Genomic DNA, 12685 nt, shown 5'->3' on the forward strand with positions numbered 1-12685 from the left:
AATTAAGAATGAAACAATATGTTTTTATTCCAAGACCCTGCCCTAAGAGGTTTGCAGCCAAGAACCATGTAAGTTTACGTAAAGTATATATAAAAAACAAAGTCTATGTTAAGTGGTTTAACTGAAGGGATTACAGTAGCAAAACATTCTTAGAAAATTTTCTAGCTAATAGAATCTTGGCATTTTTCCTTGAGCAGCCCATTTCAAGAAACATTTAATTCTAAAAATTAACTTGACACTTTGAATTTTACAGCATATTACTGAAATAATGTGTGGGAAATCGAAGGGTTCCTGTGATCATACCAGATCTTAATAACTAATACAGCTATTGTAATTATAAAGAATATGACCTAAAGCTGTTATTACTTTTCCATCTTGCAGAATTTTTTACTTCAAATCTATGTTTCTGTGTTCCTCTCTTATTCCATCCTATAAGTGCTAACACTATTTTCTGGTTTAGTTTTAACTAACATTTTGGCTTTGTTATGTTAAGCTATACAGTCTCTTTGGCCATGTTAAGAAAGTTGGCAGAGCATTAAAATTCCAAAAATATGAGACAAGATTCAGACAGTCAATCCAACTGTCTTTCTGTAATAAACAGTAACCTTGCAGAAATCCGTCTGAAACTGGAAATGCAGGCTTCCTGGAGCATTCTGCATAGTGAAACAAAATAAGTCTGACAGCAGAATCAGGATTAAGACACAGTTTTGCCCTCTAACCGTAAAAGCAATCTCTCTGCACCCTAAATCACCAATTTCTTCTGCTACGCTAACAAAGAAAATACAGATGCTGCCATGGATAGGTGACAAACTTTCAGTCTAAGTGGTTGTAACCCCCTTTCCTGCCTCTGTCCAAATACTGATAAATGCAAAATAGAAAACAGAGCTGTCCCCAAAAAGAATGTAACCATGTAGCGTCCAGTCAAACAGGACAGCAGCCTACCAATCTCTAAAGCTGCCAAAACAAGTGAGATGTAGCATCCTGGGTTTTTTGAAGATGTTTATTGATATAAGCATATAATAACGAATTATTAAAATCTTCCCAAGCGTGGTAACTTGCTTCTATTTTAGCATAACATATAAAGGTTAACACAATCCCAAAGAATCATCCCCACTAGGATTTGCAGTATAAAACAAAGTAATAACTCCTGCAGAGGTCTTTATAATGTATATGGTTTGCCTACACTCAGCCAGAAAACCCATCCGTATAGGTGAGCCTTCAGAATCTCTATTCCAGGCTCCTTCAGATTCTGGTGCCTCTGCTGGAGCTGTGAGTGCTGCAAGGTTTCTGTCAAATAACAAAAGCTGAAATTCTGCAGAGTATTTAGCACCTTGATGCAGATGACACTGCTCTGTATCACCATATGCGTTCTGTGAAGTAGCTTGCTTGAAATAAAAGGAGTATAATGCAAATAAGTCCACTTTGCTGCACTCCATCCCAATGTCTAACAATAGCAAAGGCCAACAGCATTAAAACAATCATGGAAATAATTAGTGGTGATATTTAAGAGGTTCTTACTCTTCAAAGCTACTGTCCTAGTGAAAGGATGGACTTGGGCTTCTCCAAGTTTTTGTAGATCAACTGCAACCCTTACTTGTGGTGTACTCCCTGTGATCCAATGGAAGCATACGGTACAGAGTACTGTTATATTGCAACTCACCGTTGTAAGTTGCTTCTGTCATGGCATACGTGACCGTTTGATTGCATTTCACAAAGGCCTGGATGGAGGAGGTCATTTGAAAAGAGATTTTGTTCACTACGGGGTAAGGCCAACACAAAATCACCCACAGAATTGAGGAGGTGCAGTCAGCTCTCAGGTTATTGCCCATGTTAGGTAGAGGCCTGCACTGTAAGTAGTTCAAGATTAAAGCAAGCACACATGCATATCATATCCAACACATCTGTTATACCACATTGGTTTTTGGAAGGCTGCAAAGAATAAGTTAAATTCCTCCTGCTGCAAAGGCATCCTGAGATGACCCAAAGAATGCATCAAGATAATGGCTAGTAAACCAGAGAAATACTGGAGGCAAATAGATCTCAGTTGAAGCATTGGCAAATAACCTGGCATGAAGAATAAAAATTTTAATCAGCTATTCCACCCATCAGCCGACTTTGGGATCCGTAATTTGCTAATGGTGGTAGGAGAACAGCAACAGCAAAAACTTAAGCTTTATAAGCACTGCTGCCAACTCCTGAAACTTGCCAAGATGCCAGTAACCCTTCAGCAGCACGATACTGAAAGTTGGTCACAGATAACTACTTTTTCATCAGGCCAGGGCCAACTTTTGATCAGCTGCTAAAATTCAAGGTTCTCTTTTCTTGCTGCCAGCTCTTACTTTACATGTCCTTTTCTTTTCCCTGCCTTGTTTCTTTTCTGTTTAGTAATTATAGCTTAGCAGAGTGAAATCTAATATTGAGCAACACTACAGTAAGCCTAATACCAAGGAAGAAGCCAAAACCAGAAAAGCCTGATAGTGATAGAAGTTTGCTAGGTATCAAGTTGACTGATAAAGTTATGCATCACTTGAGCATCGAGTTTACAAGCAGACTAGAAACTGCTTTTTCTCTCTCTGTAGTTGTTTCTCTTATTGCCTGCATTTTTGCTTTCTTCTGTCCAAAGAAAGCAGGCCTGGACTTCCAACAACAAAACACCAAGCACCAAAACAACTCATTCAACTAACTTGCTCTTTTTCCTCCAAAAGTAAAATATCTTCCTTAATCACACTTAAAAGGCTGTAATTTCTGAAAAACAAACAAACAAACAAAAACCCCAAACCCCTTTGAAACCTTTATGTTTGTTTGCAAAAGAGTTCACAAACTGAGGCTTCTATATGCAAAACTGCAAATACTGCTTAACCATTGAATATCATCCCTGTGCAACCTTCAGATGCATTTGCTCCTGAATGCCTTTACCTTTCCCACCCTTTGCCCACTGAATATCACACACACAAAATCCTCTCCTGTCCCTGGCCGGTCCCCCCTACCACAGGTTGTGGTATATGAGGAAACAAGAGTTTCAAATTCTAGTGGAAAGCATTGTACAAGTCAGAATGAACTAAGGTCTTTGTTGTCATATTTTTTGCCCTGAGCCTTCCTTTTTGAGAAGGAGGAATTTCATTATTAATGTTTTCAAATGCAATTCACCATGAAGTAACGTTTAAAATGTACACTTAAAAGCTTCAGAAAATGTGAATTAGACACTAAATTTTGATACAATCCTGTAGCAAATACTTTAAGCATTTTTTGGTTGTTACAGAGCAGATTTTTTTTTTTTTTTAGATCAGCTAGCATCAGTAAATTAGATCACTGGGTTCCATTTTTCAAGCCTTAACTTTTCTTTTTCTTAAGTTCATCTTGGTCTTGGATTACCTACCATCCCACACTGTATATATAAGAGAATCCACAGATTCTTGATACCATCAGGCTCTCTGAAAAGGTCTTTACTCTCTGTTGTAAATAACCATTTCTTAATTTCAAAAGGGCTTTTTTAAATGCAGTGAGAATCTAATATGGCTACTGCCTGTTTCATTAAATAGTTGTCAAAAATTGGAAGGGCAGGTATAATTTCTTGTTTTCTAAATATTTGACCTTTTCTTAAGTATTTTTATGTATAGCAGGAAAATTATATTTTCTAATTATGAAAGCTAACTATAGTTCAACTATGTGGTGTTGTGTCTAAATCTGTATGGTTAGTTTTCAAGAAATATTTGATATTTGCTTGTAAAACCAGCTGATGATTTGTATATAACTTTATTGTACAAATCAAGGCACTGAAATTTAAGAAGTTCTCTTTGCTGGGGTGGAGTGATGGTGGAATTACAGCACTCATTGCAGCTGCAAAGTATCCAACTCTTATCCACAAGTTGGTTGTCTGGGGAGCAAATGCCAGCGTTACTCAAGAGGATGTGAGAATTTATAATGGTATGTACAAACTGAGTATCGTATCCTAAAAGAATTATTTTCATTTCTTCTTGACCTAAGAATCTTAGTCTTGTAACAGCTAAGTGGAGACAGAGTTGAGGACACAACAAATCCAAAGGAACAGGACACAAAATTCACCAAGTTGCTAAGTATAGGGCTAGATTAAAGTCATAGCAGGAAACTCCTTAACAATTACTTTAGGGGTAATATAATAGAAGTTTTAAAAAGTCCTTACTAACTTACGCTGCTGAAAAGCATAAGTTATAATAGCTGATCAGTAGTTTTCTGGAAGTCAAATTTTTGTTGCTGTAACAAATTCCTGAAAACATATTCCAAATAATACTATTGACCCCAGGCTTGATTTCTTTTCTCACATCTTGCACAACCTTTAAACAAGGTCCACAGAAAATCACTGGGCTAGCCCATAACAGCTTTTGCCTCTGGGGCCTATATAATACATAGACAGTAAGAAAACAAGCTCATTGCAAGTAAGCTCATAACTTAGCATTTGAGTTCAGGAAGCAAATGAATCATTCAAGTAGGCGTCCCAGGATGCCTTTCTAATTGGCATTCCTTTAAAGTTAATTATTGTGGTTACAAAACCTTTGCAAAGTAAAGAAACATGGGATTTCTGATCCTTATTCCACTCATATGAAATAGAATCTGATCATTTGTCACTCTAAAGGAAAACAGCAAAAACTGCTAGTGAACTCAGAAAAGAAACATATTTCCTTTTGAAATTAGAAATTAAAAGAGTTAACCATGCAGACTCTCAACAAGTGTAACCCAGTATAATTTCATTTTAGTGGTTGGAGTTTGATTTACACCAGCTGTGAAATCTGACTGTCTGGCTTCAGCTAAATTACAAGTGTATGTATTGCACATGTGTACTTACCTCACCTATACTAAAGCACTTTCATTGGTAGTACTAGTAGTATATTTTTTAGTTCAGTAAGCAAAATGCTTTTTAGCTCTGTAAAAGTGCTGCTTTATTTCTTTACATGCTTTTGTATTTATGATGTTTTTATTATGTAATTATGAAATGCACGTCAGTATCAGCCAACAAGCTAAAATGAAAAAAAAAAAGAAGAAGAAAGAAGTCTTACTTTACACAAAGCGCCCACAGCAATGTTGACTTTTGGCCTCTTCATGGACTAGTGCTTTCAACATCTCTCTGAGTGACAGAGCTCAGAGAGTAGCAGCGCAAGCCTTCTACAACTGGCCCATCAGTGCATCTCTGCTGCAATGGAGGGTTTGGTAGGAGAGAAAGGTGTTTATTTGGTATCTATGTCCTTTCAACATTGGCTTTTTCTCCCCCTCTTAAATTAAGGCCAGCTGCAAGGATAAAACAGTGGTTTCTATAAGGGAAACAGCTGTTCAGTAACAGCTAGCCTGGGGTGAGCAAACTCATTTCCAATCAGATGTTGTTACAAAGCACTTTCAGTCACTACTGCCTTGCTCATTTGGCTGGACAGGTACTGTCTGTTAATTAACACCTCACTCCTTTCTTCCCTTAATTCCCATTTGAAACCAATTAAAAGCTTTTCTGATGGCATATATTGCTGTTTGATGATTCAGTACTTTTCAGGTCTCTTCCAGGTTCTCTGCTACGCCAACATTGTTTTAAGCTTTATCAATACAAAGCTTTACAGCTGAAATATAGTTTAGTGAAAGTCACCCTTGTGGATGTCTGGTTTGTGAGCAATACTGAAAATTTTAGGGGAAAAAATAGGTAAATCTGATAAATAACTAGAATGTCAGATTATTTGTACAGCTTTAGCCAGCCTGCCATGAGTCATGGGGCTCTACTAAGTAGAGTTGCTTGTTTTTCTGTAAGACTATGGCAAATGTACCATGATGTCAGCCTGCTGGAATGCCTTAGTAAGAGCTTCCTTCCTCTGAATACTGGTGGGAGCCATGGAAGCACTTCCATCCATGAGCCAAAGCAAAAGGCTGCGAAGGATATAAAAAAGAATTGCCAGCTCTGGCATGCTGTTATAAAACAGTCCCCTTTTTATACACAAGGTACCTCCTTGAGCTCCTCTTCTGCAAGCCCTCCAGAAAGAAACATCGGAAGTTTTAGGACTGGGTCCTTTGATTATTATTTTTTCTTTGTTGTTCCTTGTGACCATAATAACAAGATGGTCTTCTGCAACTCAGAAAGGCCCCAGCAGAGATCATAAAACTACGTTTTTTATATCCTTCCCATGCTATCAATTATTTAAAGCCATTCAGTGCAGTTCCAAGTTTGAAATACATATCTGCGGTCTGGTTTGAAAACTTACTCGTATTAGGTGCTGACAGTACTGGGTTATATGTTGTTGCAGGAAAGGACTTAACACATTTCAATGTTATTTTATGTAGGCATCCGAGATGTTTCAAAATGGAGTGAAAAGGTCAAGAAACCACTGGAAGAGATGTATGGGCATAAGTACTTTGCAAAAACCTGTGAGGCTTGGGTAGATGGAATATCTCGCTTCGCTGAAAAATCAGATGGTAAGGCTTTTACAATGTAAAACTGAAGCAATTATAGTAGCAGACAGTTCTGGATTAAAAAAAAAATCTAGCAGTACTCCTAGCAGCCAGTAAAGGAAGGACTCTGCATATGGCATTAAAAGCTGGGTCTGACTCACTCTCATGAATAAAGCAATTACTTTGTAGATGGTTCACAGAACCAGCAAGGTACAGGAGGAAAACAGTTTATGGGAAGCATTAGCTGATGAGTCCCTCCTCTTGTTCCACCACAAAACTACATTATTAAATCATTGCTTTTGTGCAGAATGAACAGGAGGGATTCTGCTCAACCTTTTTTCTCCTTTCTTCTCTGTGTCGAAGGATTACCTCTTGGTGACATTGTTAAGATAGCCCAAAGTGAGCTGTGTTCATTCTAGTTTCTGCAAAACAGAAAGCACTATTTCAAAACTAGTAGCATATAATGAGTTAAAAAAGAAGGAAGTTCAGATTTTGGGAACTTGGAATTAACAAAACATTTAAAAAACACTATTGACACAGCTTAGATGTTTAAAATCCAAAAAGAGTAGTTAAATTAGACAATAATTATTAAATGTTTATCTCTGAAGATTTCTGCCATTACTCTACATAGACTTTGGCAACGAAGGATATAATTAATAATAACCTGCAGTTCTGTTTTAATTCAGAGGAAAATTGCTTTTAATTTGCCTAAAGCAGAAATACATAGTACATAAAACAAGGAATCTATAGTTCTTTTATATATGTTTTCCTGTAGCTCTCATGATGAAAGACAGGAGGTGCCATACATTAATAGGCAGCAGGTACTACAAGGAAAATAATCCTTCATTTTGTGTTTTTTCCATAAAGTTTTGCACAGGATCATCAACGCGGTACTAGAATTTCTCCCAGTAGAGAGATGCAACAAATTATGATCTGATTTTACTTTACCCTTTCTAGAATGCATCTCCTTAAAACTATCTTATTCTTAAGTCCAAAGCCTAGGTTGGTCTGGCTGTGACATCATTTTACTGCATGCACATGCCTCAAACACTGTGAGATGGAGTGACTGTGAAAAAGAAGCCACCTGGAGACATGTAACAAGGAGCTGAATTACCTAGATGCTGTAACCGGGTCAGATACTGGGAGAAGCCTAACGTTTGCTAAAAAAGATGAGCAACCATCAGACTGCAATCTTTTTCCAGGAGTAGCTCAGGGAGGGCAACTCCGAACACAAGCAGGCCTCCTTTGAATTAAACAGACCACACAAAAGGTTATTAATGGCAAATACAAGAAAAGGGGTTAATAAAACCCATCAGAGATAAAAGGAGGACAGCAAAACCTCTGTTGGTCAAAAACAACTCAAGCTCTTTTTAAGAAATAAGGTTATTTGCCCTAAATGGGACAGCTTTTAGTGTGAAAAGCTGTAAGAAATGGATTTTCAGAAGGTACCAACACTTAATCAAACCGAGTAAGCTGCATAAAGCTGCAAAATTCAAGATTCTTCTTGCTGTTCTGTGTTATTGGAGTAAATATAATCTAGTGGTTATAGCACAGAACAGTTTTAGGACCTGGAAACTAGGTCTGACTGGTTTGACTGCCGACTATGTCCTTAGGTAAATAACTTCAATTTACTTGTTACTTGTTCTGAAAAACAGTCAACATTTGTGCAGGTGTTTAAGGAAGATGGGTGAAATGTTCTAAACGAAAATATTTAACTGGTAGAACTGCAAACTAAGACTATATAAATAACTGAACAATTGGAAAAACTCTATGAAACAGTGTATGACTTCAGAGCTAAGGTATGAGCATTAACTGGTACAGCTGTTGGTAGCTGCAAGGAGGCAACTACAAATAGGACAAAGTTAGCTCAAAGATAAGCGGAACATAAAACTCAACAAGTATGTTTTGCCCACACAATCTCTTGCAACAGCATGGGAAGTTAGGCAAAGAGTTTGGAAACTGGGTTATTAAGGGATGAGGAAAAAAGAAAGGGAGAGAGGAAATAGAAGAGTCTTTAAGGAAAAGCATTCAAATTACTTCTAGTGAGATTAAAGACTAGTAAGCATAAAATTATTCTTGAGGTTCTGTAAGACCAATGGGCAGGGAGAATAACCTTTGAATAGTTTAGTACAATTTGTATTAAATGGTTATTCATTTCAGACAGCAAAGGGTCAGGAAGGCCAACAGGCATGAGTACAACCTAAGTTAACTTGTTGATGAAAGTAGCAAATCTTGTAATCTGACAACTGATGTAACAAAATGTAGCATAAACATGAAGAACGTAAGACTCTAAGGCTGAAAAGAACGAAGCCAGGAAAGAGATGCATGTGTTTGCTTTGAACAGTCAAAGAGAACCTGGGGAAATGTGGGACAGAAGTACTTCATTTGCTCTGTCTGTTTGTGCTACGATCCATTAATGAAGCAAATTTCAGTGAAGTAACATTTTGGAGAAAGAAATGTTAGTTAAAGTCCTGATTACATATTTCTGTAGATTAGTTGCACCCTCTCTACAAGGAGAGGCAATAGCTAGAACACAGCGGAGTTCACAGTCCTTTACAGAAGCAGTTTCCGTCTTTCATACTATTCTAAAATGAAGTGTGACCTTCATTTATTTTTTCCCTAGGTAGTATCTGTCAGCAGTTGCTGCCAGATATTAAATGTCCCACATTTATAATTCATGGTGAGAAAGACCCTTTGGTTCCACAAGCTCACGCAGAATACATTCATAAGCACATCAAAGGCTCTCGGTAAGTTATATGATGGAGTATTTACAAACCGTTATTGAAAAAATGAAGCAGTTCAGACCCAGTGTAAAAAAAAAATAAAGTATTGGAATAAGTTGTCTCTGCCACAGACAGAGCTGTTCTAAACTTCCCTAGCAAGTTACAACGCAAACAGTGTAGCTGGACCTTTCTTGCAATACAAAAAGCATAATATTTTCATAAGCTCCTTCCTAAAGTCCTCCAAGACAAACCAAGTAAGGTCTTTTTCCTCTTTCTACTTCACACACAGAACCACTCCCTAACATTTATCGAAACAAGCAAATTTCTCCTCTGTTTCTCTGTTATGGCCATTGCATTCCTTTTGCTGTGAAAGACCTCATTTCTGTCCCATTCAGTAGAGCAGTGAATTTATATGCTATGAATGGAGGGAGATTCCCAGTTCTTAGAGAAGCACAGATACTGATGTTTGCTCTGCCTTGTTGATGTGAACAACCTCCTCAAAGATTTTGTTTTTCCAACTGTCCCATGAATTTTCAGTGGTTTTAAGAAAACCTGAATAAGAAAAAAATGTACAACTATGCTCAGAGGTATTACTTTATAAACAAGAAAAATCTTCAGGTGCTATCTGCTTCATTTGAAAACTCCAGAAATGCTTCCTATAAAGAAAATGGGATTTCACCAGCTGAATTTTCTTCATAGATTTGCACACAAATTGAAGAGTTCCATTACTACTTAATAACAGACTGTGATGATTAACACTGGAGAAAAGAATTAGGAGAACAAACCCCATTTTTATGAAGGCAGAAAAAAAAGTTTCATTGGTGTCATCTCTGTGAAAAATTGAGTGATATATTTACCTGAAAGTCAGCCCCGCTGTTCATAGAAATGCATTATGCCACAGGAAAGATGAGAAGAGACCTTCCTAACAATCACATGGAATTTTATTCCATGTCTGCTAGTTAGTTACTCCCACATGCCTTGCTCAGAACACCTATCATCCTGTTAGGTTTCACTGAGCCCTGAAAAGCTCCAGATGCTAAGGCAAGTCATCACAAAAACTCGACAAGGATCTGATAGCTTCTCTTTGGAAGGCAAGCCAAGGAGGAAACAGTGTTAGCAGTTGCTATCCAACAAAATGTAAAGTTGTTCTTTGCATGTCTTCATGCTGAAGTGCTCCCCCATATGTGTATTTATCAGAAAAGAAATCAGACTAATGGTGTTCTCAGAAATTAATACTGAGGTACATGGTCCCTTTCTTCCCTTGTTGCACTGGAGATGACATGTTCCATTGTGAAGCAGAAGGAAAACCTTAAATTTAGCATATTTTCAGTAACACATGCTTCTACCGTCAGCTTTTCTTGCCTTGATTTTTACCCAGTAGTAAAGTAGAAAAAGCTTTTGCTGACTGTAGTGCAGATACATTGCTTGTTTCTCTCGGGATAAAAGAGTGCACCATCATTCTGTATTTGCATGGTATGGCTAGAGTCACGTAGCATTACAGTGGTCTAACAGCAGTAGCTAATAGCATACACAGTGCTATAGGTTTGTGCATCTGTGTGCTGCTTGGTCTTTGAAGAAACAGACTTAATGAAATTCAGAGAGAAGTAGTAGAAGAGCTGGGTACGTTCACACGCTATTGCTCTTTTCCCCAAGACAAAAGAGTACTTGTCACCGCCAAAAGAAGAAGGATTGCCCTCGCCGTAGTGGGGCTTAGATGACATGAAGGCAACATAGCAAAGTATCAGTCGAGCTCACTTTAGCTCTGTTGAAACTGCTTAATATGTAGTAGGATAAAATAATCTAAAGAATTTCCCAGCCCCGTCTAAAAAGAAAAGAAGTGTTAGAAGTACATACCTGATGTATAAAGTTTTTCCCAGATAGAAAGCAATGGCAAGTAGTATTTTAGGCTTGTCACACTCATAACTGTATTACAAAGATTTAGCTTTCTTCACGCATACTACTTCTAAGCTTTTGTTATAGCTGAAGAAGTCCTGACTTCCCTTTCTACTTTAATGGATGAATGAATGGTGTTAGTTCTGGATTGTCATTTTGCTGAAAGATTAGACAAAGTTCAAATGCTAAGTTTGGGTGGTGACAAGAAATCTACATTTCTTTAGTGATCTCTTCAATGTGTTCACTGCCCAGCACAACTGCTGTTCTCTGAAAGAGGCAAAAGAGCTCAGGTACTTTGCATACCTTTCGAAGATGCATCCTGCTCACGCAAGTTTTGGAATGTTATCTTCTTTGCAGACCACCAGTACCTAGAAACTGGGTCTAGGACACAAAAATTCATTTTAAGCTCAGTTTATCCTCCCCAAAGTGGGACAAGTAGTATGCTTGTTGCTTCAACTGTTGCTGCGGTTCACATTCTAAACAATGTACATAGGGATAGTACTTAAAACAAGAGTTACTTCAGTTCTGTACTTGGGTAACCAAGAGCAAGGAAAAGGCAACAAATGTTTTAGTTACCTGTACTCACAAAATATAATGTATATGCAGTGTTTGATTTTTTCCTCTTTTAAGGTTGCTTCTGATGCCGGAAGGAAAGCATAATCTACACCTGCGTTTTGCAGAGGACTTCAACAGAGAAGTGGAAGATTTCCTACGCTGACTTAAACTGTAAAACAAGTTAGAGGTGGTTGTCCTTGCCTTGTTTAGGAATTTTAGTTGGCTTTCCACTTTCATTCAAGTTGCAGGTAGGTTTGAGTCCTGTAGCAAAAAAGACGAAAGATATTTGCATGAGAAGCATACATTTTGAGAATATGTAAGCCTCAGTGGATCAGAGCACACCACTGTGCTGCAAGATTTCTGACATGTCTTTAAATTACTTCTTGCCACACGGGCCAAATAGCTGTTCTGTGTCCAATAGGGGTGTTAAGAAAGACAGAAAACACGATCTAGAATACATGCCTTTATGTGCTCTTAAGGTTAAAGGACAAAAACATTGTAATAACTGGGATTCAGAAGTGTTACATTGAGAAATCTGTCAAAGTTACAAGTGCTGAGAGGATAATTGGGTACACAGTTTCTAGAGAACATGCTTCACCACCACTATCAGAAGTCATTCAGTACACATGCCTGCTTTAGAGAAGTTCCTTTGATACCAGGGGACTTAAGCCTCATCCTCCTCTCCTTCCTCTTCAAATTCCCCCTGCTCATCAGCAGTGGCATCCTGGTATTGCTGGTATTCAGAGACCAGGTCATTCATGTTGCTCTCGGCCTCCGTGAACTCCATTTCATCCATGCCCTCGCCGGTGTACCAGTGCAAGAAAGCCTTGCGCCGGAACATGGCCGTGAACTGCTCCGAGATCCTCTTGAAGAGCTCCTGGATAGCCGTGCTGTTGCCAATGAAGGTGGCGGACATCTTGAGGCCGCGCGGGGGGATGTCGCAGACGGCCGTCTTCACGTTGTTGGGGATCCACTCCACAAAGTAGCTGCTGTTCTTGTTCTGCACGTTGAGCATCTGCTCGTCCACCTCCTTCATGGACATGCGGCCCCGGAAGATGGCGGCCACCGTCAGGTAGCGACCGTGGCGGGGGGCGCAGGCCGCCCTCCAGGTCTTTGAG

General features: G+C 38.5%; 2 protein-coding genes across 2 annotated transcripts in view; one reads left to right on the plus strand and one right to left on the minus strand.

Annotated features, from left to right (window-relative positions):
* The window catches only part of BPHL (biphenyl hydrolase-like (serine hydrolase)), a 15774-nt gene extending 3713 nt beyond the window's left edge, over positions 1 to 12061 (plus strand). The window contains exons 4-7 of the mRNA XM_009326522.1: positions 3771 to 3924; positions 6289 to 6420; positions 9020 to 9143; positions 11643 to 12061. Coding sequence (XP_009324797.1) covers positions 3771 to 3924; positions 6289 to 6420; positions 9020 to 9143; positions 11643 to 11730 — 498 coding nt within the window. The 3' untranslated portion in view covers positions 11731 to 12061. The remainder of the gene's footprint in view (positions 1 to 3770; positions 3925 to 6288; positions 6421 to 9019; positions 9144 to 11642) is intronic.
* On the minus strand, positions 12020 to 12679 carry LOC103919014 (tubulin beta chain). The gene has a single exon (XM_009326452.1). The coding sequence runs from the start codon at positions 12607 to 12609 to the stop codon at positions 12232 to 12234; it is 378 nt and encodes a 125-aa protein (XP_009324727.1). The 5' UTR covers positions 12610 to 12679; the 3' UTR covers positions 12020 to 12231.
* Positions 12680 to 12685: the final 6 nt, after the last annotated feature.

The sequence above is a fragment of the Pygoscelis adeliae genome, unplaced genomic scaffold (assembly GCF_000699105.1).
Source record: "Pygoscelis adeliae isolate BGI_AS28 unplaced genomic scaffold, ASM69910v1 Scaffold186, whole genome shotgun sequence".
Lineage (NCBI taxonomy): Eukaryota > Metazoa > Chordata > Aves > Sphenisciformes > Spheniscidae > Pygoscelis > Pygoscelis adeliae.

Coding starts and splice junctions, on each gene's coding strand:
- LOC103919014 (XM_009326452.1), bottom strand. CDS start 12,609: ATGTCCATGAAGGAGGTGGACGAGCAGATGCTCAACGTGCAGAACAAG.